The sequence below is a fragment of the Oscarella lobularis genome, chromosome 10, assembly GCF_947507565.1.
Source record: "Oscarella lobularis chromosome 10, ooOscLobu1.1, whole genome shotgun sequence".
Taxonomy (NCBI): domain Eukaryota; kingdom Metazoa; phylum Porifera; class Homoscleromorpha; order Homosclerophorida; family Oscarellidae; genus Oscarella; species Oscarella lobularis.
The window spans coordinates 246,900-268,211 of NC_089184.1; the positions used below are offsets into that span (position 1 = coordinate 246,900).

Genomic DNA, 21,312 nt, shown 5'->3' on the forward strand with positions numbered 1-21,312 from the left:
GGGCTTTTTAGGCGCTGCAGATCGATCATCGTGCATCGCGACATCGTCCTGCTGCCTGCCCTGTCAGTCCGGCTGAATCGGAGGTGTCATTGTTGTGACAGTCTTCGGGCTTCGTCAAGTCAAGAACATGCTCACGCCTACTCTACGGTATTCTATTCTGGGCGTTCTTTTGGCGCTGCGATCGACTGCAGGTGAGCCACAGAATCGTCTCGCGTTTGTCGAATTGCACTGACATGCTACAAACGAGTCTTCGAGTAGCATTTTTTAACGACAACGTAAAAAACCGCACCCTTTCCCAAGGGCCCCTGTGGGGGAGGAACTGCATGACGAGCCCCCTTTCGGATTGTTGCTGGCTTGCGCGGCGGGGACGGCGGCTTACGTATCGTGCCAAATGTCCGCCGCCGCCGCGGCGAAGTCTCAGTAACTTCGGTACTGAACTGATAAACTGTTTGGTCTAGGTGCAGGTGTACAATTTTCTTTTCAGCAGTCTACCTACGAGGCGGATGTATCTAACTTTGTCCCTATTGGAACGGCAATCATAACGCTCACCGCCACCAGCGCGGTGTCGTATCGATTTAGCCAACTTGACCAACAATTTGCTATAAACAACGTCACTGGTGACGTAACGACTCGCGTGTCTCTGGAAAGTTTCTCAGGAATGAACTACTCTCTCACTGTCATAGCAACGGATGCCAGTAGTTCGACCGTGAATGCAGTTTTGGAAATCAGTGTTTATGATCACTGTGCAAGGGCGAGTGAACTGCTGAGAAATGCATCTGAGACGTGTTCCAGTCAGAAATTGATTGAGATGGTGTTCAATCAGTCACCTACAGGCGTTGAATTGGCGTGGTCTACGAGAAAAACTGGCGCAGTCTCAGATCTATATTTTGACACGCTGAAGGTGAACAGCTCTCAGACGAATATTCTATCATCGGATCTGCTCAATGCAAATGGAAAGGTGAAAGGCGACTTTCTTCAGCAAAACAACACTCGTCTCATCGTGCTTCAGTCGTTTGCGTACAATTTGACCCAGACAAGTCGAGATGGAGACTATTATTATTTTTCCATCATTCCTCGATTGAATGTAACACAAAGCATCGATGTACTACAAATGAATGTGACCATCGTAGTTAGTGGTACCCCAAGGAAGGTTGTCGAAATGCCAGCGGAAAGTAACCTACCGCCAATGTATATCCGAGGCTACGATATTCCGCTGAGCTGCGAAAAACTTAATAGCTCATGCATTACTCGACTTGACTCATACAGAAACGCAGATCAAACAATAATTGATTATGGAAAAACGTGCAGTGACTCAATTGATGCCTCAAAGAAGATACTCAGAGATCTGGGTCGCCGCTGCATTCCAGGTACGTGTGGTTCGATGAGGGGACACTTGACGTAATAAAATTTTCGTCTAGTGCCCGGCAATTTGCACGAGCCTGTGTTTGCAAATTTCGTATTCAAAGTGTGCGACGACGTTCCGATCAATTCGCGTATATATAGAGTCGCGGCTGCTGACGGTGATGGCGACGCTATTAATTATTTGATTGATTCTGCCAGCGTTCCCGGGCTCTTCCGGCTTTCTAAAAACGACGGAGGCCTTGAGGTGATTTCTGATCTTGGACCATACGGAGGTCAAACGATTGACATCAACGTGACTGCCTCTGACGGCTATTACAACACGAGTCGACTTATTATGATTCAAATTCAAGATACGACGTGCAACCGAGTGAGCCAACTAACGAACGAGCAGAGTTTGTCTTGTTCTCAAGTCAGTTCTATTTCTTCCTTTCCCGTTCATTTATCTACGGACAACTTCACCGTATCAATTGACCGCTTTTCGCTTCTTCGTACGTTAAGGTGGGATTGGCTGAATGTAGCGGCAGACGAGAAGCAAATCTCCCGTGCCGTTCGCCTAGAGATAGCGCACCAAACAAACACGGGAATAAAACGTGAAACGATATCTGTGGATCAGCGCATTAATATTCTAAATGAAGTCACCTTTTGCTCTGACACTCCCCACGTTTTTGCTTCTGGCGGAGCGAACCTCACCTTTCAGATCTTTCTATTGACGCTTAACGGATCTACTGTACCTCTTCGGTCCGTGGCGAGACCGTCAAACGCGTCGAGGAGCGTCGTCAGCGTCGAAGTGCTCCAAACACAGACATCGCTCAGTTGTGCAATGAAACACGAGTCTTTGGAAGCGTACCGAGCCGTGGCTCGAGAAAGAAATCTCGTCTGCCCAGATAGCGGCTTGGGGGAGTGTGGCGGCCGCTACCGGCGCGACGACTTCGGCGAAGACGGCGGCGGCGAAGACTACGGCGGCCAAGATTACGATGATAGCATTTGCAATCCTCCCCACGCATCTGATCGGATTGTCAACGAGTCAGTCGCGTTATTGCCAGACATCTATAGTAGGTATCTGAATTCATTTTTCTTCTGCTTTGATCCTTTGCTTTTTTAGGGCCTACGTTGGCTGTTTCACCGGGAAATCTTCTACTTTTGGCCAGTCCGTTTAGAAATTTCTCGTGGACGACTACCCGATGTCGTTTCTCAAGTCCATATCCATTTATAGTAGTAACTTGGTATCAAGTTGACGGCACTCCGCTTCTGCCTCGTTCGGTTTTTACTGCAAATGACTCTGGATGGTACTATTGCCAAGGAAAGAACTTTTACGGAACGGTCAATAGCTCTTTAGTTCGCGTTGAGCCAATCGGTAAGACAAAAAGGAGAATCGAAAGTGAGCACGATGAAATAAGGTATTTATTTTAGATTGGCCTCACTTCAACCAATCTGAAATCAAATGGGACGTAAAAGAGAACTATAAAGGGCCCCTATTCGCCGTTTCTGCTACGACAAGCAATTCTTTAACACTCGAATATACGCTCTCTTACAGCTCGGAGATTAGGAAGGGAGAATCGCCGATTGAGATTAATAGCACTACGGGACTATTAACGGTAAAACGTCCTCTCGACGCCGAATTGGAAGCGACGATTGAAGTGGATATATCAGCCGATTTTTTCAATCTGTATCAATACATCTACCCTCCAAATTCTCCCAGCGCTGGCGGAAATCTTCGTGTTATACTCAATGTCATTGACGTGGACGATAACGAGCCCATGTTCACTCGTTCGTCGTATGCTGGTCACATATCGTCGACGGCGCCGCTTGGCACAGCGGTTACGCTGATCTATGACGTTTTCGCCTTCGATGCTGACGCGTCGTCGAATAATTTTTCATTTTCCATTGAAGCAAATCCTTTTTTTGAAATGGATCGCACTACAGGCGCAGTTTGGAGCAGCGCGGAGTCGTTGGTTGCCCTACAGAACAGCACGCAGACGTATTTAATCTACGTTTCTTCGGGCGGGAGAACGGCAGTGTCTCAGATCAACATTACAATTTCGAGCCTCTGCGACGACGTTCAGAAAAGTTTCGACGTCTTATTAGACACTTCGTTCGCCGACCCGAACTCGTGCTCGTCATCGGGTTTCCCAGTTAGGGCATACTTCGACGCGGGAATTATCGAAGACTGGTCCCTACGACCAGAGAGAGAAGGCGACGATCAATTCTCTTCGCCCGGAAAAAGTACGGTTTCGGTGAACGTCACTTTCACGTCTCCGTCACCGTCATCTATTAGCGGGCAACTTCGTTCCGTCTCATCCAACAAAGTTTTTGTCTATAAGCTACATCGTCATGGAAATGCTTCAGATTTTTGGTCCATAGATCCGCCCTTTGTCTTGCGTGACGCCGACGGTGCGGACGTCGACATTCACTTCAATATCACCGTCTTTGACAAGGGAAAAGAAAGCCGCCTTGTCCGTCCTCCAACATTCACGGCGTACGATATTTATACGACCTGCGACGCGCTCAACCTGTCCGCCTGCCAGCAAAATTTCTACGCTTATTTGACAGCAAAGACGATTGCGAATCGCATGAACTTCGAGTGTACGGCAAGGCCTGCAAGAGGCACAGCCGCCTTCGTTGTGACGACGCTGACGCGTTTGTTGAGCGACTGCGTCGTTTGTCCGGCTGTCGAGGAAAGTACGCCGTATGGAAACTTTTCGTGGCCCGACGTTTCTCTCGGTCAAGTCCACGCTCTGTCTTGCCCAGAGAACAACGCGAGTGTCGCTACGCGGACTTGCGAGGATCCAATCATTGGCCGTTACGTCTTTCCGCGTTGGAGCGAGACGAATATCGAAGGCTGCCGTAATGTCAACGACACGTCCAAGTCTCTGGAGTTTCTCGCTGAAGTGATACAGTTACACATTTTTTGCGATGTCTTTTCACTTGATTTATGTAGGTGCAAATCTCTGATCAGACTGCTCTTCCTGTACTTCAAGCGACATCGGGAGCGACGAGAGATAAGGAAAATCTCGTCGAAGCGGACGTCGTTAACGTCGGAACCATTCTTTCCAACGTTTCGGTTCTCGAAAAGTTTGAGCAGAAGGTAAGACTAATTAATTCCAGTATCACTTTTGAAATTTTACATACATGTCTGCTGGGATTTTTAGGCTGTAGAAAACGTGGTGGAGATTGTAAGCAACGTTCTCGAAGCGAGCAGTGATGAACTGTTTAATGCTCAACTGAGTCATCAATCAAGCACGAGGTGAGCGGCTGAACCAAACCCGTTCGTCTTCCATAGCTATTGTTTAATATTTGTAGAATTTATCTTTCTATTGAACGTATTGCAACCAGAGCTGTTCTTCCAAAGGACGTCTCCTACGTGTCGTTGGCTCGAAAAAACTTTGCTATTGAGCTCTATGATCCTTCGACCACTTCAGGCGGCGGATTTTCTGGTTATTCGTTTGGCTCGAAACGGCCTTCACACGACAGCCCTCCCTCTCCCGATGACGAACTGAGCGACGATCAGCTCTTTCGGCAGCCAGGTCCCTTGAATAATTCTGACGCGTCGTTTGAAGCATTGATCCACCTACCGAATGATGTCTTTTACTCGTCGTCTCAAGCTCCCAGTGTCAACGCTAGTGAGATTACAGAGCGTCTAACCTTTTTCTATTACCAGAATGGCAAGCTTTTTCAATCAACTGAAATCAGTGAGACCGAGACCGAAGACAGCGCTGGCGGCGGCGGCGGCGGCGGCGGCGGCGCACCTAAACATCGAGTTCAATCGAGCAGGACTGTAGCAACACGCATAATCGGAGCAATTGTGGGAACAACGGGAAGATCGAATCTTTCGTCCCCGATCGAGATTACGTTTGCGGCATTGAATTTGGTACGTGTGCATACCCCGAGGCAATGAATTGATTTTTTCATTTATACTTTTAGTCGACGTCGTATGTAAACGACTCCTGCTCGTCTTGGAGCGCCGAATACGATGGTAGGCACAGCCGCCTCAGACGATTTTGTGTGACGTTCTGTCTTACGTAGACGATTACGGTGAATGGACTGACTATGGCTGCACTTTGATCAGTTCAAATGATAGTGAATTTACGTGCAGTTGCACTCACTTGACCAACTTTGCTGTACTTGTGGTACGTATTGGAGATATACTCTGGCGACGGATATCTTACACCGTGCTCTTCTGCAGGATCCTTACGAAGGCGAAGGAATAAGCAAAGAAAACGCCCTTGCGCTTTCTATTATTTCATACATCGGTTGCTCTCTGTCGCTGCTGGGACTTATTCTTACCGTCATAACCTATCTGTTTATAAAGTGAGAGAAGAATAGATGCAGTTTTTTGTCTGTCTCTAATTTCGTTGAAACTTTAGAAAGTTGCGAAAAGAACGACCGGGTAAAATTCTTATCAATCTGTGCATATCGATGATTTTGGGCTTGATTTTCTTCGTCGCCTACGCCGTCAATCGTGGCAACGCCGCCATGTGCACGGCGACGGCGTTTCTACTGCACTACTTTTGGCTGGCGTCAATCTGCTGGATGGGCGTCGAGGGAGTCAACATGTACATGAGTCTCGTTAAAGTTTTTGGCACCTACGTTCATCGTTTCGTTTTGAAAGCGGGACTCGTCGCTTGGGGTACGTATCGGCTGAATTTCTGCATTTTTAGAAATAAATTCTTTATTCTTTAGGGCTTCCTCTCGTTGTGGTTGTCATAACAGCCGCTAGTGACTTCGACGACGGATACAAGAAAACTGACCAAAGCAAAATGTAAGAGTCTATACCCAATCCTTCTTCCAGTGGGGAGATGGCGTCCACTATCTATTGTATTTTTGTTTAGCTGTCGTCTGAGTGTTCCGTCGTTCTACGGCGCTTTCTACGGCGTCTTGGCCATCGTTCTTATATTTGACATCATCGTCTTTATATTGGTTATGCGAGCAATAACGAATCGAAGCAAACTCGTCGGTGCAGCCAAACGAAAAAAGCAGAACAATGCAAGAATGGCCGTCGCTATCAGTCTTCTTCTCGGCTGCAATTGGATATTTGCCGTGACCGCTTCGGACGACGAAGTCGGCGACACAGTCCGACTCGTCTTTAATTATCTATTTGCCATTACGGCATCATTCCAAGGATTCATGATTGCTATTTTCTACTGTTTTTTGCGTGACGAAGTGCGTCGCGCGTGGAAGGCGGTGCTCTGTTGTCGCCGACGCCTCTTGGATTCCAGTACGGATGCGGGAAAGGCTCTCAATTTGTCGTCCAACCCTGCTTCTCGCACAAATTTGGGTAGCACAAAAACCTCAAACATTCCGTCGCCGGTTGGAAGCGCAGACTCAAGCCTAATGGAACCGCAGGTAGTCGAGCCGGCGGCAATCGAAATGGCCGAGATTAAGGAGAGCATCAAAGAAAATGGAGCACTTGGAGACTTGGCCGACCAACCCGCCTAAATATTTTTAGCACATCGCGCACGTGACTCAGAACGCGCATTTTCACTTTTATTGTACCTTTGTTTTGTAGCTGTGGTTTCTGCGACTACTGCCCGTTTTTGAACGAACTTTACTACATCGATTTCGAAGCTACTCCCCTTACAAACTAGGTACAGTATACATGTACTAGATTATTTATTTTGTGCGGCGACACCTATCTATCATCTCTAGTAGAGAGTCCAAGTGGCTTTGTAAGCATGCATCGTCATCGCCGTTATTTTCGACTATCATGTCCCATCTCGTGAAATGATCGAGAGCGCATTCAGAGGGAGCGTCATCAATGCCGCCAGTGAAGATCCAACCTCGACGTCGTCTCGTCTCGTCGTTCGCTTCGACTCGAATTGTCAAAAGGGGCGAATAGTTTTGGCGAAAATAATCAATATCGGACGGTCGTCGTGCGTCGGATATGATCCAGATGGGACGCGTTTGATGTTCTTCGCTCATTTCGATGGCCAAACGACAAAAATAACTGGGATCGCGATTTCGCCGCTCTTCTCCCCATTCGATCATCTCCTTTCGATATTTTTCTTTGTACTCCGTCGAATCGAAGAGTCTGTCCGAATCGAGACCGTGATTCTAAAAGGTTTAGTCAAGGTAACGGTATACTGGCAATGATACGCGTACTTTAGCGTACTGAACTTTGATAGGAGCAGAAAGTCTCATTAGAGCGCATTCGTCGTCCAACCTTTACATAGGCTGGATGATAGGTAAGTTGCACGCACGTAGTTACCTTTTCTGCAGCAAATCTGTCACAAAATCCTTTCCAGACTTTCTCTTTCCGCTAAAGACGATCACCACAGACGGATGCATATCAGCCGATGTACGGGTCACTGAATTTACTCGATCACGTGCCAAATCGAGAACTTCCCGTGCTTCTACCATAGATAGATACCGTGCCTCTACCCTTCTCCTCTATCTGTGCTTCTACTGTAGCCTTCTACACACTGCACTACTGTCTCTACGGCACCATAACTTGTGCATAGCTGCTAGGGTCAGTGTTGAAAGTGAAATCAAGAATGTCAAGTCCTTGATAACTTCCCCAGGTATTGGCGTTAACTGTGGGAGCGTCGTCAAGATTTGGAACGACAGAGCCCACCTCAACTCCGTTGAAAAAATATTTCACAGTGACGGGAACGTTGAAGGGTGGCGCAGACGGCGACAAGACGAAGACGCCGAAACTGGATTGTTCTGGCGGCCCATTTTCGATGACAACTACACGCACGAAAATGAAAAGTCTAAGAGAACTAAAGTAGAAGCAATTTCGTGTCTGGCTTACTGGTTGCTGATTCAAACCCGCCGTCGCCGTCGCTTCCTGATTGATCGTCAGGTCCGACTGTTGCAACCCACCTTGCATTGGTGATGGGACTGAGAACGTCAGTAGTGCACGTTTTCGGCGACGATCCATTAGGGTTATCGCAGAAAAGATCATTTGCGTCGGGTGGCATTGACATGACGAGGTCAATATTGTCGTTGGACGTCCAGCGGACTTCAATTTTCCAGATGCCAAATAGGCACGGATTGACATCATTTCTATTGCACAATCCTGCCGCCGCATGAAAAAAACGACTGCTGTTGAAGAAGATAGAGAAGCACACCGGTATATTACTAACTTGTCGTCACGTTTGTTCCAGATGCCACAACCACGTCTTCATGTTGATCTGCGCCGCATTTGTATGCATACTCCGAGGGAAGAATGGCTCCCAGACTCCACGCAGCGGCAGCTCGCTTGACGCAATCACAAGGCGTCGGAGAGCTAAGATCTTCGGCTCTACAGAGGGGGGCAATGAATGAGAAGAGATAGGGACGACGAATCGCCGCGGAATTACAGAGTTTCTATCGCTTCAGAAGGTCCAGAAATTGTTTTCATTATCTTCGTCTCCTCACAGCTGCCCCATCAACAGTAAGAAATCGCTACCGTAAATAATCGCGCAACGTACATCACTCTAAGCCGAGTCACATTCGTCACGACAAAGAGGCTCCTTAGAGAAATATTCCACCGCGAGTCAGTTACTACTACCACTACTACTACTACGCGTACTGGTTGGATGATGGCGAGGGCGGCAGGCTTGTACATTCAGCGTCGATAATGCCGGTGTCATTGCTACGTCCGCTAGAATAAATGGCGACCATTTCTAGCGACAGAGGACACGATAGCTCTTGTCTTAGAAAAGCGCATTAGGCCAACGACGACAACAACTGTGCGTTTTAGTTACATTTGAGTAGGACGCGGGTGAGATTGCTCTTCACTTCTCTCCGCTTGCAAGCAGTAGGCTGTCTTATCACCGCCGGACCTGTACTTCATAATGGCTCCTAACTTGTACGTAGACGAGTCCGTCTAACTACAATCCGTGGTCTAACCCGTCGTAGAAGCAGTGGATGTCAACATCGGTACATACTTGTCCGTAGACCTTCGAACTGAGACCTCCTATCGTAATGATAAAAAGAAAGACGGAGAGGCGACAGCTTTGAGCCTCCATCACGATTATGGAAAGTTCAATAATTCGATCAGCACTATATAAACAATGACATGTCAACGCCACGGTAGGTCACGTCACGTCGCGATTAACCCTCGCCGATTTCGTATCGACCGATCGCGATAGCGAATTTAGGCGACGGACTTTAGAACATTCTACAGTCTAATTAGTTGTTGGGCGTAGCCCAGCGCTAGGCAACACTTGCCGCGGGTATACGGGCCACAAGAGAAGCACACGTTCCATGCTCAGAAGATCAAGTCGACGCGATCGCGGCTTAGCAACGTTTTATCGCGAACTCAAGTCCCTTTGCAATCTGCCATCGTCGTCTCCACGAGGGGCCTCACTTCGATGGTGCATCGACGGCGAATGACTCGCAAAGGTCATCGATGAAGGCGGCTACGAATCAATTGAGTATCAACTCTATGCATCAGACACTCAGAGCCGATCTATGCTCACTCAGAGCTGCTGTACTGTACACGGATTCTACAATCCGTGCTGCTACTCGAATGCACTCACGGCGTGACTTGTGAAAATCAGGGTTAGTGTTGAAAGTCAACGCGAGAAACGAAAAAAGTTCCCCATGCATTGAATGAAGCAAATAAATGAAGCATATCAATAAAGGATAATAGGTAAGTTTCACGTGTCTAGTTTTCTGCAGCAAATCTGTCAAAAAATCCTTTCCAGACTTTCTCTTTCCGCTAAAGACGATCACCACAGGACGGATGCATATCAGCCGATGTACGGACCACTGATGATGACGGGAAACTCTTGACACGCAATGGCCGATCTACGGAGCACCTAACCAGGGAGATACTCTATTATATCCCTGACCTAACTAACCTAACTGAGACAAACCACTGAATTTACTCTGTCACGTGCCAAGTCAAGAGTGCTTCTACACACTGCACTACTGTCTCAAAGATTCTCTCTCTACGTCGGATCGACTCGTGCATAGCTGTTAGGATTAGTGTTGAACGTGAAATCAAGAATGTCAAGCCCGTCATGAGTTCCCCAGGCATTGGCGGCGAATTGGGGAGCGTTTTCAAGATTTGGAACGACGGAGCCCACCTCGACTCCGTTGAAAAAATATTTCACAGTAACGGAAACGTTAAAAGGTGGCGCAGACTGCGACATGACGTAGACGGCGAAACTGGATTTTTCTGGAGGCCCATTTTCGATGGCAACTACCGGTACACACACGAAAATGAAAAGTCTAAGAGAACTAAAGTAGGATGTCTGGCTTACTGGTTACTGATTCAAATCCGCCGTCGCCGTCGCTTCCTGATTGGTCGTCAGGTCCGAGTGTTGCAAGCCACCTTCCATTAGTGATGGAACTGAAAAAGCTAGTGCACGTTTTTGGCGCCAATCCATCGATGTTCTGACAGTGAACTAATCTCCCGTCGGTTGGCAGTTCCAGGACGATGTCAATATTGTCGTTGGACGTCCAGCGGACTTCAATTTTCCAGACGCCAAATAGGCACGGATTGACATCATTTTCATTGCACAATCCTGCCGCCGCATAAGAAAAAACGACTACTGTTGAAGAAGGTAGAGAAGCACACCGGTATAACTAACTTGTTGTCACGTTTGTTCCAGATGCCACAACCACGTCTTCATGTTGATCTTCGCCGCAGTTGTATGCGTATTCCGAGGGAAGAATGGCTCCCAGACTCCACGCAGCGGCGGCTCGCTTGATGCAATCACAAGGCGTTGGAGAGCTAAGATCTTCGGCTCTACAGAGGGGCAATGAATGAGAAGAGAGAGGGACGTATGGATCGCCGCCGTCGCGGCATTACAGAGTTTCTATCGCTTCAGAAGGTCCAGAAATTGTTTTCATTATCTTCGCCTCGTCACAGCTGCCATCACAGTAAGAATTCGCTACCGTGAATAATCGCAACGTACATCACTCTAAGCTGAGTCACATTCGTCTCGACAAAGAGGCTCCTTAGAAATTCCCGCCGCCGCGAGCCGGCGACAGGTGCAGTTATTTCGCTAAAGACGAGTTCCTAATTCTACGCGTACTGATTGAATGATGGCGAGGGCGGTGGGCTTTTACATTCAGCGTCGATAAGGCCGGTGTCACTGCTACGTAGGCCAGAAAGAGTGGCAACCATTTCTAGCGGCAAAGGGCACGATAGCTCTTGTCTTAGAAAAGCGCATTAGGCTAGTACCCATGATAACAACTGTGTGTTCTAATTACATTTGAGTAGGACTTAGGTAACTTCTCTCCGCTTGCAAGCAGTAGGCTGTCTTATCACCGCCGGACCTGTGCTTCATATCATAATGGCTCCTAACTTGTACGTAGCCGAGTCAGTCTAACCTGTCGTAGAAGCAGTGGATGTCAATATCGGTACAGACTTGTCCGTAGACCTTCGAACTGAGAGTTCCTGTCGTAATGATAAAGAGAAAGACGGAGAAGCGAGCCAACATGTTTGTGGGGAGCACCGAGATCCGCACCATGAATATTCTATGAATCGACACTGACACGGTCGCCGCCAGTACGTACGGGCCACTGTCACGTGACACATACTGTCACTTGTAACGAATGGACGTAAAAGAGGACGAAACGTTTGCGAATAACGGAAATTCGATCACTGCTGCATCTCAACAGATCGAAACGAAGCGCCACCGTCGCCGCACGAAACTCAAACGGCGACATAATCGTCGACGAACGCTTTTCCCGTCGAAATCGAGTAGACGCGATCGCGGCTTAGCAGCCCTGAACGCGTTTTATCGCGAACTCAAGTCCCTTTGCGATCTGCCATCGTCATCCCCACGAGGGGCCTCGCTTCGATGGTGCATCGACGGCGAACGACTTGCAAAGGTCATCGACGAAGGCGGCTACGAATCAATTCAATATCAACTCTATCTATCCGAAATGAAGCAGATAAATGCAGAAGCGACGACGTCCAATTCCATCGTCATCAACGGATTGTACGAATTAGCAAAGGAAAGAGCAAAATCGAAGCAGGGTCCCGTATACGACGACGATGACGACGACGACGAAAAGGAATCGAAAATCGACGTTAGACAACTTCTCCTCGAATGCGAAAACGATCTTCTTCTCAAGCGATATTGGACGGAACCGGAGAGAGAAGAGAACTTGGCTCAATTCAACGCAATCAGTCGTTCATTCGTCGAATTTATCCACGTGACGCGCGGCGGTTCAAAAGGAGTGGCCAAGTTCCTTCGTCGATTTCCATCATCCGATTCGACGCAATTGGAATACGAGTGGCGAACGTACGTCGATTCGTCATCCAATTCCGCCTACTGGTTCAGCACACTCCAATTTCTCCATCATCTCATTCGAAACTACTTCAAACCCTATTGGCACATCGTCATCGCGATGATCTTTCTCTCGTGCTGCGACGTCGTCGCACTGCTCGGCGTCTCGACGCTCGTCGGACGACTCTTCGACTCGGTCGACGATCGAAACGAGACTCTCGTCGACGTCGTCGCGCCCGCCTATCAATTGATCGCTCTTCTCGTCGTTCAATTGATCCTTTCTCTTCTCCACGTATTCTTAGCTTGTTCGTTGGGTATTCGCGTCGGAAATGCCATTCGACGACGTCTCTTCGAACGATTACACGACGTCACGTCGCACTTTTTTCATCGTAACAACGCCGCTGCTATTATCGCTTCGTTTTCGAGCGATATCGACGCTATTGAGACAGTTGTCGCCAATACGCTTAGTCTCACTTTCCAAGCGGCTTTACTCGTCGTCGTTTCGTCGTGCATTCTCTTCTATCTCCAGTGGAAAATGACGCTCGTTCTCGTCGCCATCGTACTTCTCTTTCAACTTCCAATCAACGTCATCGCTCGCAAAGCGAGTTATCATCAATTCAATCGAAATCAGGCGTCCGCTCGACTTGCCGGCGTTGTAAAGGAAAACGTCGAAGGACATCGCGTCAATAAAGTCTATAATTTGGCCGAGTATTGGAGCGCGACGTTTCGCCAGCTTCTTCGTTCGAACGTCACCCCAAAAGTCTTAGCGAGTCTTCGCTACACGTTCTCTCTTCAAATCATTAATAGTCTCTATCCGAATTTTGTCGTCGCCGCTTATTTGATAGCGGCGAGCCTTCTCATCAAACTCGCGCGACTCGCCTATTCGCAAATGCTCGCAATTTACGCCATGTCAATCTTCGCCGCGACGGGCGGCATCGTCTTGGGACGTTCCGCCGGACTTCTCATGCGAGCCGCGTCGGGATTCGGACGCATCGAAGCCTATCTGCACAGCGACGACAAGAAGACGAACAATCAATTGAAAAATCCCGTCGTAGTCGTCGTGTCGTCGCAACCGTCTCTCGACATCAGAAACGTTTCGTTTTGCTATCACGACCACAGCACGGCGTGGACTCTGTATGACGTATCGTTAAGAATTCCGTTTGGTCAGTCGGTTGCTCTCATTGGCGAAAGCGGTTCGGGCAAAAGCACGCTGCTTAGTCTACTCGCGAACGTGTACGCGCCCAACGAAGGCGAAATTATCGTCGACGAACATCGCATTGATTCGCTGGCGCCCGGCGAAATGCCGTTTGGTGTCGTCTTTCAAGAGAACTATCTATTCAACGCGACTATACGAGAAAATATCTGCATGGGACTATCGGACGTCGATGACGTCGAATTGAAACGGGCGACGAAGGCGGCAAACGTCGATAAATTCGTCTCGACGTTGCCGTTGAAATACGAAACGATCGTTTCGGAGAACGGCGCTTCGCTGAGTGGCGGACAGCGGCAGAGAATCGCTTTCGCTCGCATGTTGATTCGACGTCCCAAGATCATTCTTCTCGACGAGGTAACATCGGCGCTCGATAGCGCGTCCGAACGTCGTCTCTTTCGCGTCGTCAAGTCGCTCTTTCGTTCGGCTACGGTCATCTACGCGACGCATCGACTGCGTCAAGCGCAGGCCGCTGACGTGATCGTCGTCATGGCTCACGGTCGAGTCAAAGAAATGGGGTCACACGACGAATTGATGTCCGATATTGACGGCGCCTATTACGCCATGTGGACAAAGGAAGCGAACACTAACGACGACGAGAACGAGGAGGAAGAGGAGGACGTAGAGGACGGAGGGTCGAGCTTGGATTTGGGCCTAACGCCACGTCGCAGTGGATCGCCAAGGCATAGCAGCATTGCTAGTGAAAGGGCTCTCAGCACCGTTCTTGAACCTCTCGCAAAGCCGCTTGAACGTAGGAGACACAGCCTTCCTCAGATCGGTCGGATCAGGTCGGATTCGGCGTTGGAGACTCGAACGTCGTCGCCGCTGCCGTCGTCGTCGCGTCGTCAATCCGTTTCTCCTCTTGCTGGTTCTCCGCCGCTGAGACGATTTTCTTCTACGCCTGAGTTGGGTAGCGGAAGTCAGTGGTCAGAGTCAACGAAGCCGGCTGTCGTCGTTTCTCCGCTCTGTGCGAATGTAAGCGAACTGTAGAGAGAGAGAGAGGACCGAGGAAAAACTTGATTAATTTATTTTTGTGTGTTAGCATCAATTTACTAAATTGCATTCAATCGCGATTGTGCTTGTCAGGTGAGATCATCTATTCCTTCAACTTCATCTCTTTCTCAACTCATGTCTAATGCTGCATCCCAAAAGGTATTGCGTTCTGAATTTGTTGTTGTTTTTTGTTGCAGTAATGGACAATCCGACGAGGCAGATGAAGAGCTTTCCGATGTCGCCATTCACCTCCGGGCCCCGAGGTGACTAAATAAAACCGGCCCAACTCGAGCCAGAGAGGTTAAACGCGGCGAAAACGCAGGGGATTCAATCCCCTACTCCCGTGGCATGAGTGTTAAACTGCCATCCCACTTGGGCAAGACGCGGTGGGTTACAATCGCGGTCCACCTGTGCCTTGGTATATAAAGGCACCCCCGGGACAGATGGGTCACTGTCTCCCCGAAAGAGGGCCTGGGTGAAGGGCCCTTCACCTGAAGACGCCGGAAGGACGTTCGTTTTCTTTTGAGCTACTTCCGGGTTCCTTCCGGGTTTATTAAATAAAAAATAACATACGTTTTCCTACTGTGCACACCGCGGGCAGTTTTTTGGGGGTCATGCTCAGGACCCTCGCACGCGATGTGCACCACGCGAATTCTACTTGCAACGCCCTACCCCAACTAAAAAAAGTCCCTTCATGCTCTGTCTCTTCTTTTGCCGCCAATGAATTAAATAGATTCAAAAATTGGGTTCCGAAGAATTACTTCTCTGCATACAAAAATCACGTTCAAATATTTAAACTACGTGTGAAAAATTTACCTGCAAATTGTTCATTTCCAACACTCCGAAGTAGAAGAAGCTCATCCAATTTGACGACGACACTCTGCACTGTCCACGGCGCCTCGACGTTCATGCCTTCGCGCACACCACTGGGAGGTAAAAATTTTCTCACCAATGGCACAGCGCCATCTCTTTCCAGCATGGGCACATAACGATCAGCTAAATAGGATCAATAACGGAATTCAAAACAATGCTAGAAAACGAACGGTCGTAATAGCAAAAATTGCACATTGCCCAAAGAGCGTAGAGAAGGACTTCCGGCTCGGTTGACTCGTCAATGAGACCCATTTGTGAAGTGAATGACCTGCATGTTCATAGGAACCAATCTCCAATGGGAAACTACTATAAATTATTTACCTGTAAGCACAGCGAAGATCAGAGGGAATAGGCCAATGTTTCATGTTGTTAGCCTAGCGAGAAATTGACTATCTTTTTTAGTCGTCTAATATGCACCATACCACAAGGCTTAAGGCTTCTTGATAAGAAATCACATTGAGCGTCCAAGCGTCTTCTCCCAGCATGGCAAGATTGACAAGCGCGTGAGCGGCGTCAAATTTAAAAGCCAACTCAATAGAATCATCTCTCAGTATGTCTCTAAAAAATTCGCGTGCGCTTTTCCTACTAGGGGAACCCCCCAATCCTACTTACACAAACGTCTTGAAGTAGTCGTCTCGCATTAGAGCCCGTCGACACTGAGGAGCTTCAAGCAGATTTCCCTACAGGAAAAACATGAAAAATTCTTTCTTCGTCGCGTTCTATCATTCCAACCAAGCCTCCGTGGATTTTCAGATGTAAATCGTTTCCTTCGCAAACCTATGTGACGCTTATTGAGACTCTTAGATTAACAGTGAGTGCGTTCTTGCCTTGAAAAGATTCAACATGTCGTCGACGAACGTTCCCTTTGCAAACAGTTCACAATTCGGAATATTTTCATCTATTTATCTCCTCTGTAAAAAATCGCGCCTCTCCAAGATTTTCAATTCTCACCGGTTAGACTCCAAATTGAACTGAGAAGATGAGCAAGCTCAGTATCACTCTATAAAATACTTGTGCGCGAGACTGAAGGGCGGATTTTGTTGACGTACCGCTTTAGTGTCGACCTTGTGAGCTATTATGTTTTTGATCACTTCAACGACGCCCTCTTCGCCAAATATGGTCCTCCCCTCAGTGTCACACTACAAGAAAACCATGCAGTACTGTCCATGTAGCAAGAACAACTCTCGTACTTTATATACTAAAGAACGTAGGGCTCCCGCGGCGCGCCTCTGAACTTCTTCGTACTGTGGATTGTTGAGTAGAGTCACACGCAATTTCTTGGCCAGAACTCGCGCGAGACGAGGCAGGATGTGTCTCTGTACAAAAAGAAGAGCGCATTAGAATTAATTCTAAAGTCGGAATGGAAATTCCACCTACTCGATTCGCGTATTCGTCCGAAAAACGAACGAGAAAAATGTACAAATTCAAATGCAACTGCAAATGAAGTGCCTTATTACGGTAATGAGAAATAGCGTTTTGTAACTAACTTGATTTTCATTTGTCTTTCTACGCCACTCCAGCATTTTTATAATATGACGCAAAACGAGCCTTGCAATAATCATTTATATTCTTTTTTTCGGTTATAGAAAAGCGCTTACTCGATTACAAAATTCCACTTTCGAGCGCCAGCGAGATTCAAAAACAAATGAATAAGACAGGCACTAGACATAAGCACATTGGATTAATATATTAAAATCTTAATTAAAACCTTGCAGCCAATTGAAGACTGTAGTCGGACGAATGAAAATCTGACACTTTAACCACTATCTGAAGAAAAGGGATTAGGCGCGCACGTGTCATTGCAGCTGAGAGACTTACCCGCGTTAGATCCGGTTCCTCGTCACCAGCGTCACCATCTTTTAAAAAATGATACAGAGCAATAAGAGCCGGTTGCATGATATTGGGCGTTTGAATGTAGCGGGGAATGCGAAACGTTGCGCGCAATTGCTCCAGAGTAGCATCACCAGCAACCTATAAATACACACCTATTAGAAAATCAAAATACGATGTTTTTACCCACTGTAATGTGACTTGGAAAATCGCGCGATCGCATCTCGCTTCCCGCCAGCGTTCTGACAAGTCCAAGAAACTGAAGCGTGTCGCCTTTCTCCTCCAAAAACCGCTCAAAATCCCTTCGATTCATTGCCGTCATTGACAAATCGAGAGACACGAGCGAAGGCAGAGTCATCAATTCTGTAAAATCAATGGGAGGCGTGGTCCAATCGCCGTTACCGGAAACGTCGAGATGCTGCAAAGCTTCCAGCCCACCTATCACCTTGTTGACTCTGTCAGTATAAGACGTGCCACCCACGTTCAAATACTTCAAGGTTTTCGAAACGGGCTCGAAGCGAAGCATCTCCAAAGTTCCATGCACACGCTCGCATCCATACAGTTCCAATACTTCCAAACGGGAAAGAAATTCAATGACGGAATTAATAACCGAAGCTCGAACGGGCGTATAGGAAAGATTGAGTCGACGCAATTGAACGGCATTGGCTAATAGCCTATACTCGTTCTGAGCGAAACGCGAGTGACTCAGATCGAGCGAGAGGAGATTACGAAACGGCACGTCGGCAAGCGAAAGCGACCATTGTGGGTCGATGACGTCACCGTCGCCGGCGAGTTGGATCTCGACGAAGTCGTGAGAGCGAAGCAGCGTCGCGATCACGTGACGATACTCGAGTGGCAGACGTCTGTCGAGAGCCCGGATGTGGAGTTTCGCGAGTCGGCACTTTGTGCGATCGACGAACGGCGAGAGATGCTGTGCAGCGTGTTCGAGGTCGCTTGAGCGCAGTACGGCGTCGAGGAGCGGATCGGCGACGCTCGGCGGCAAAAAGCCGTCGGGGAATTGGAGCGCGGACCAGTTTGACGGAAAAACATCGGGCTTGTCGTCGAAGACGATTTCGGGTGGAACTGATTTGCAGATTCGAGTCAGGTTCGCCACTGCGCAACGAATTGAAAGTTTCGTCAGAGTGGGGAAAGTCTCGCCGTCCATTCTGCGAGGCGTGCGTGCGCTAAGCAACTCGTGCACGTGACGAAACCGCGCGTTAAAAGTCCTTGGCGGTTTTATGGACGACTTCGACGACGACGGGCTTTTTGCCGACGACGAGATCCCAGAGCGTCCCCCGATGCTACCGCCTTTGTCTCCCGGTCAGAACTTACCAGATGTCGAATCGGGGCTCCCTCTAGCAGCTCCGCGCGACGGCGACGGCGAAGGAAACGATCCAGGCACTGATATGCCAAAACCGAAGATCAGAAAAAATGTGATAAAGCTGGATTCCGAACGGTGAAGAAGCAGAACGACGACTAAAACGAATAACGAAATAAAATAAATAATTTTGCAGTATTATAAATCGAAAGAGAGGGCTGCCACGATTGGTCAAAGATTTCTCTAAAGTCAAGTTTAGAGGAAAAGGCTACGAGGTATAGTTGGCTACAAAGAACGTTGATTGTCTGATTAGTTTAGTGTCCATAGGCCAACGATATTCAAAAATTAATAAAAGAATACGAATTATGGGCAAACCGATTATTTCCAAAATACCAATTTGATCAAGTTTTGCTTAAATTAGAGGGACCCCAGGGGTCAAAGAAGGAAGTCAAAGTAAATTGGATTATATTAATTATTTAATGTATGGGTGTTCATATAATTAATTAAATATAGGAATGCTTGCGGAAACTTCGTAGAGGAGAAGATATGGAAGATGACGAAATTCACAGTGAAAACGAAGGAAACGGTGCTAGCATCGAAAGAAATGCAGAAAACGATGTAAACATGGAAGACTTTGGTGGTGGCGTCAGAACGGCAAACCTAGTACAAAGCCACATAATTGAAAAATTAGATTAATGCATTAATCATTATTTTATAGGAGGAGGAGGAGGAGGAAGAGAACCCTGTTCCCACTCCAACTCCTACCCCCGTCTCTATCCTCTCAGACGAAGTGCGAGAACGCATGAAACAGAGACGTGAAGAGGCGTTGGCTCGAAAGGCACAGAGAGAAGTCGAACGTCAAAACTTCGAAAATCACGAAGAAGAAGAAGAAGAAGACGATCCCTTATCGCCACCGAATCTCGTCATAGCAGACGTCTAGATAAACATTATGTCTACAAAAGCATGACGTCACCTCCTCTCCAATTGTTTAATTAAATTTCGCTTCGAGTCGCTTGGAATAGGCGTTGAGTTTTCGACCTGCCGTTTCTTCTTCCGATTTCGCGTCATCCTGAAGATGTCATGTAGGCCTAAGTCTGTTGCTACAATGTAGGCCTACTTGCTTTGCTTCTGATCGATTCCGCATCTCGAACGCCGCTCAAATGACGTCAAACTCATGCGTGAAGGTTAGAACTAACCAACGAGTCGTTCGATGGTCTTCTCGAAGGCTAAAAGAAGCCATTTTACGAGACTGCTTGAGTGCTTCGCTCTTTGCGGCTATAAGGCGCCAATGTCATTATTTCCAAGAGCTTCTCTAAAGTGATCTGTATTGTGTAATCAAAACAATGCACACAATTATTAGCAAGCAGTAATCAAGATTTAACAACAAGAGCAAAAACACAATGTACAATCAATCAATCAATCAGATGATCAGCCAGAGAGATTCCTGGATGACTTCCCATACAACGGAAGACACCTTGTCGTTGGGAAATCTGCACTTTCCGGCGTTGTCTGCAGAGGTGAAGTCAGCAGTGAGAAGTCCGTATTCCCACATGATAAGTCGTACGGAGTTGAGATCAGGCGATTGAAGAAGTTCGATGATACTTTGTGGACGTCCATACTTTCGCACAGAACCGCCTATGATAGAAGCAATCTCGGACTTGTACTGCTTCAGTAAGTTCCTCAGCCATTCTGGCATAAGAAACTCTTCCACCGAGTAGGCGCAAATGGCCATGCACTTGAATACGAATAGTATAGCATAGGGATTGAAGACAAGTCCGGCTTTGTCCCCGAAGAGATGCCAATTATAGCCGCTGTAGTTGTCTTCAATATCCTTCATTGCTTCATCCTCGCCTTTTCCCACCTTTTTCGCGAATTCGCTCAACTCCGGGCCAAACGTTGACAATATTTCGTCACGCGTAAAGCCACACAGAGTTGACAGTTCAGGAGACGTGCCGTCAATCGAACTGAGATCATTGAGAGATGATGTGAGCGTACTCTTGACTGGTTTTGTGTTGCCCGTCACGTAGCAAAAGCGCACGTAACCTTCTGAGGAAGAAGACCTCAAAACTCCGTAGAAAGAGGCAAGAATCTCTTCGATCTCTTTGCCTAGCTCTGCCTTCCCGCTGGATAGACATTTAAGAATCGGCGAGTCGTACTTGTCGATTAAGATTACGACACCCTTCTCGTGCTTCTCATAAACTTTTTCAATAAGGAATGCGAAAAGAAGTGTGGCATCGCTGCTGTTGGGGCTCATCAAGCAGACGTCGTGGCTTTTCGCTTCTTGTAGAATCTAAGAACTCGTTCATGGAGAAACGGATGATGGGAAACTCTTCCCACGGCATTTGCATATCGTAAATCGCTAATCCACGGAATGCTTCGCGATTTCCTTTGAAGTAGGTCGCGATCGTGTCGAGTAGGACGGTTTTCCCGAATTTTGGCGGACGATTGACGAAGTAGCCTCTCTCAGCGCTCAGAGACACGATCCTTGCGACGAGCGCCGTTTTATCAACGTACGCCATGTGCGGTCGACGATGAGCTTTGAAGGTGCTGAG

The 21,312-nt window shown here is 47.8% G+C and overlaps 8 protein-coding genes and 1 long non-coding RNA gene across 10 annotated transcripts; 4 read left to right on the top strand and 5 right to left on the bottom strand.

Annotated features, from left to right (window-relative positions):
* The first annotated feature begins 57 nt into the window (after nucleotides 1-57).
* On the top strand, nucleotides 58-6,922 carry LOC136191786 (uncharacterized). Its single transcript, XM_065980206.1, has 14 exons — nucleotides 58-191; nucleotides 459-1,367; nucleotides 1,419-2,414; nucleotides 2,465-2,716; nucleotides 2,773-4,250; nucleotides 4,301-4,447; nucleotides 4,512-4,606; nucleotides 4,663-5,230; nucleotides 5,284-5,335; nucleotides 5,386-5,489; nucleotides 5,546-5,670; nucleotides 5,727-5,989; nucleotides 6,043-6,121; nucleotides 6,192-6,922. Exons 1-14 carry the CDS (start codon nucleotides 128-130, stop codon nucleotides 6,796-6,798), a joined length of 5,739 nt encoding a protein of 1,912 aa, XP_065836278.1. The 5' UTR covers nucleotides 58-127; the 3' UTR covers nucleotides 6,799-6,922.
* Nucleotides 6,888-7,719, bottom strand: LOC136191796 (phosphomevalonate kinase-like). Its single transcript, XM_065980218.1, has 3 exons — nucleotides 7,568-7,719; nucleotides 7,462-7,522; nucleotides 6,888-7,413 (listed from the first exon to the last, which is right to left on the bottom strand). Exons 1-3 carry the CDS (start codon nucleotides 7,717-7,719, stop codon nucleotides 6,973-6,975), a joined length of 654 nt encoding a protein of 217 aa, XP_065836290.1. The 3' UTR covers nucleotides 6,888-6,972.
* LOC136191797 (uncharacterized) lies at nucleotides 7,485-9,399 on the top strand. Its single transcript, XR_010670957.1, has 3 exons — nucleotides 7,485-7,544; nucleotides 7,605-7,828; nucleotides 7,881-9,399. It is a non-coding gene; the product is annotated as an uncharacterized lncRNA (long non-coding RNA).
* LOC136191794 (uncharacterized) lies at nucleotides 7,647-9,390 on the bottom strand. Its single transcript, XM_065980215.1, has 8 exons — nucleotides 9,196-9,390; nucleotides 9,051-9,128; nucleotides 8,876-8,998; nucleotides 8,775-8,816; nucleotides 8,664-8,723; nucleotides 8,448-8,605; nucleotides 8,114-8,380; nucleotides 7,647-8,049 (listed from the first exon to the last, which is right to left on the bottom strand). The coding sequence occupies exons 1-8, from the start codon at nucleotides 9,312-9,314 to the stop codon at nucleotides 7,796-7,798; spliced, it is 1,101 nt and encodes a 366-aa protein (XP_065836287.1). The 5' UTR covers nucleotides 9,315-9,390; the 3' UTR covers nucleotides 7,647-7,795.
* Nucleotides 9,400-9,831: 432 nt separating the features above from the next.
* Nucleotides 9,832-11,800, bottom strand: LOC136191702 (uncharacterized). The gene is made up of 8 exons (XM_065980082.1): nucleotides 11,632-11,800; nucleotides 11,512-11,577; nucleotides 11,334-11,456; nucleotides 11,214-11,255; nucleotides 11,108-11,167; nucleotides 10,887-11,044; nucleotides 10,557-10,820; nucleotides 9,832-10,495 (listed from the first exon to the last, which is right to left on the bottom strand). The coding sequence occupies exons 1-8, from the start codon at nucleotides 11,769-11,771 to the stop codon at nucleotides 10,242-10,244; spliced, it is 1,107 nt and encodes a 368-aa protein (XP_065836154.1). The 5' UTR covers nucleotides 11,772-11,800; the 3' UTR covers nucleotides 9,832-10,241.
* Nucleotides 11,801-11,809: 9 nt separating this feature from the next.
* LOC136191700 (putative multidrug export ATP-binding/permease protein SAUSA300_1847) lies at nucleotides 11,810-15,306 on the top strand. Its single transcript, XM_065980080.1, has 2 exons — nucleotides 11,810-14,721; nucleotides 14,789-15,306. The coding sequence occupies exons 1-2, from the start codon at nucleotides 11,857-11,859 to the stop codon at nucleotides 14,834-14,836; spliced, it is 2,913 nt and encodes a 970-aa protein (XP_065836152.1). The 5' UTR covers nucleotides 11,810-11,856; the 3' UTR covers nucleotides 14,837-15,306.
* LOC136191701 (protein zyg-11 homolog B-like) lies at nucleotides 15,271-18,614 on the bottom strand. The gene is made up of 17 exons (XM_065980081.1): nucleotides 17,633-18,614; nucleotides 17,431-17,583; nucleotides 17,321-17,379; nucleotides 17,211-17,273; nucleotides 17,100-17,160; nucleotides 16,990-17,046; nucleotides 16,803-16,928; nucleotides 16,662-16,751; nucleotides 16,564-16,612; nucleotides 16,440-16,510; nucleotides 16,345-16,389; nucleotides 16,225-16,292; nucleotides 16,035-16,170; nucleotides 15,934-15,986; nucleotides 15,783-15,880; nucleotides 15,556-15,735; nucleotides 15,271-15,504 (listed from the first exon to the last, which is right to left on the bottom strand). The coding sequence occupies exons 1-17, from the start codon at nucleotides 18,605-18,607 to the stop codon at nucleotides 15,497-15,499; spliced, it is 2,292 nt and encodes a 763-aa protein (XP_065836153.1). The 5' UTR covers nucleotides 18,608-18,614; the 3' UTR covers nucleotides 15,271-15,496.
* Nucleotides 18,615-18,672: 58 nt separating this feature from the next.
* On the top strand, nucleotides 18,673-19,779 carry LOC136191805 (TIMELESS-interacting protein-like). 2 transcript variants are annotated; one of them, XM_065980219.1, is made up of 5 exons: nucleotides 18,673-18,898; nucleotides 18,957-19,035; nucleotides 19,088-19,213; nucleotides 19,274-19,423; nucleotides 19,479-19,779. In XM_065980219.1, the coding sequence occupies exons 1-5, from the start codon at nucleotides 18,681-18,683 to the stop codon at nucleotides 19,698-19,700; spliced, it is 795 nt and encodes a 264-aa protein (XP_065836291.1). In that variant the 5' UTR covers nucleotides 18,673-18,680; the 3' UTR covers nucleotides 19,701-19,779. The 2 variants fall into 2 exon arrangements, with proteins under 2 accessions (XP_065836291.1, XP_065836293.1); XM_065980221.1 differs by having other exon boundaries at nucleotides 19,482-19,779.
* A 401-nt stretch (nucleotides 19,780-20,180) lies between these two features.
* On the bottom strand, nucleotides 20,181-21,279 carry LOC136192170 (uncharacterized protein in vnfD 5'region-like). Its single transcript, XM_065980690.1, has 2 exons — nucleotides 21,059-21,279; nucleotides 20,181-20,883 (listed from the first exon to the last, which is right to left on the bottom strand). The coding sequence occupies exons 1-2, from the start codon at nucleotides 21,277-21,279 to the stop codon at nucleotides 20,181-20,183; spliced, it is 924 nt and encodes a 307-aa protein (XP_065836762.1).
* Nucleotides 21,280-21,312: the final 33 nt, after the last annotated feature.

What these genes read in the sequence shown, in the direction of transcription:
- LOC136191786 (XM_065980206.1), top strand. Translation starts at nt 128, where the DNA reads ATGCTCACGCCTACTCTACGGTATTCTATTCTGGGCGTTCTTTTGGCG. An exon ending in TCGAAAAGTTTGAGCAGAAG is followed by an intron (nt 4,448 to 4,511) that starts GTAAGACTAATT and finishes TGGGATTTTTAG; the next exon opens with GCTGTAGAAAACGTGGTGGA. An exon ending in ATAACCTATCTGTTTATAAA is followed by an intron (nt 5,671 to 5,726) that starts GTGAGAGAAGAA and finishes TTGAAACTTTAG; the next exon opens with AAAGTTGCGAAAAGAACGAC.
- LOC136191796 (XM_065980218.1), bottom strand. Translation starts at nt 7,719, where the DNA reads ATGGTAGAAGCACGGGAAGTTCTCGATTTGGCACGTGATCGAGTAAAT. An exon ending in ACAGATTTGCTGCAGAAAAG is followed by an intron (nt 7,523 to 7,567) that starts GTAACTACGTGC and finishes GCCTATGTAAAG; the next exon opens with GTTGGACGACGAATGCGCTC. An exon ending in TCAAAGTTCAGTACGCTAAA is followed by an intron (nt 7,414 to 7,461) that starts GTACGCGTATCA and finishes TAAACCTTTTAG; the next exon opens with AATCACGGTCTCGATTCGGA.
- LOC136191794 (XM_065980215.1), bottom strand. Translation starts at nt 9,314, where the DNA reads ATGGAGGCTCAAAGCTGTCGCCTCTCCGTCTTTCTTTTTATCATTACG. An exon ending in CACCCGCGTCCTACTCAAAT is followed by an intron (nt 8,999 to 9,050) that starts GTAACTAAAACG and finishes CGCTTTTCTAAG; the next exon opens with ACAAGAGCTATCGTGTCCTC. An exon ending in TGGAACAAACGTGACGACAA is followed by an intron (nt 8,381 to 8,447) that starts GTTAGTAATATA and finishes ATGCGGCGGCAG; the next exon opens with GATTGTGCAATAGAAATGAT.
- LOC136191702 (XM_065980082.1), bottom strand. Translation starts at nt 11,771, where the DNA reads ATGGTGCGGATCTCGGTGCTCCCCACAAACATGTTGGCTCGCTTCTCC. An exon ending in ATCCACTGCTTCTACGACAG is followed by an intron (nt 11,578 to 11,631) that starts GTTAGACTGACT and finishes TATGAAGCACAG; the next exon opens with GTCCGGCGGTGATAAGACAG. An exon ending in GTGACTCAGCTTAGAGTGAT is followed by an intron (nt 11,168 to 11,213) that starts GTACGTTGCGAT and finishes CTGTGATGGCAG; the next exon opens with CTGTGACGAGGCGAAGATAA.
- LOC136191700 (XM_065980080.1), top strand. Translation starts at nt 11,857, where the DNA reads ATGGACGTAAAAGAGGACGAAACGTTTGCGAATAACGGAAATTCGATC. An exon ending in TTTCTCCGCTCTGTGCGAAT is followed by an intron (nt 14,722 to 14,788) that starts GTAAGCGAACTG and finishes TTTGTGTGTTAG; the next exon opens with CATCAATTTACTAAATTGCA.
- LOC136191701 (XM_065980081.1), bottom strand. Translation starts at nt 18,607, where the DNA reads ATGGACGGCGAGACTTTCCCCACTCTGACGAAACTTTCAATTCGTTGC. An exon ending in AGTCTTCAATTGGCTGCAAG is followed by an intron (nt 17,274 to 17,320) that starts GTTTTAATTAAG and finishes GCTTATGTCTAG; the next exon opens with TGCCTGTCTTATTCATTTGT. An exon ending in TGAAAATCCACGGAGGCTTG is followed by an intron (nt 16,293 to 16,344) that starts GTTGGAATGATA and finishes TTTTTCCTGTAG; the next exon opens with GGAAATCTGCTTGAAGCTCC.
- LOC136191805 (XM_065980219.1), top strand. Translation starts at nt 18,681, where the DNA reads ATGGACGACTTCGACGACGACGGGCTTTTTGCCGACGACGAGATCCCA. An exon ending in TTAGAGGAAAAGGCTACGAG is followed by an intron (nt 19,036 to 19,087) that starts GTATAGTTGGCT and finishes TAGTGTCCATAG; the next exon opens with GCCAACGATATTCAAAAATT. An exon ending in GCGTCAGAACGGCAAACCTA is followed by an intron (nt 19,424 to 19,478) that starts GTACAAAGCCAC and finishes ATTATTTTATAG; the next exon opens with GAGGAGGAGGAGGAGGAAGA.
- LOC136192170 (XM_065980690.1), bottom strand. Translation starts at nt 21,279, where the DNA reads ATGGCGTACGTTGATAAAACGGCGCTCGTCGCAAGGATCGTGTCTCTG. An exon ending in ATCCGTTTCTCCATGAACGA is followed by an intron (nt 20,884 to 21,058) that starts GTTCTTAGATTC and finishes ATGTCTATCCAG; the next exon opens with CGGGAAGGCAGAGCTAGGCA.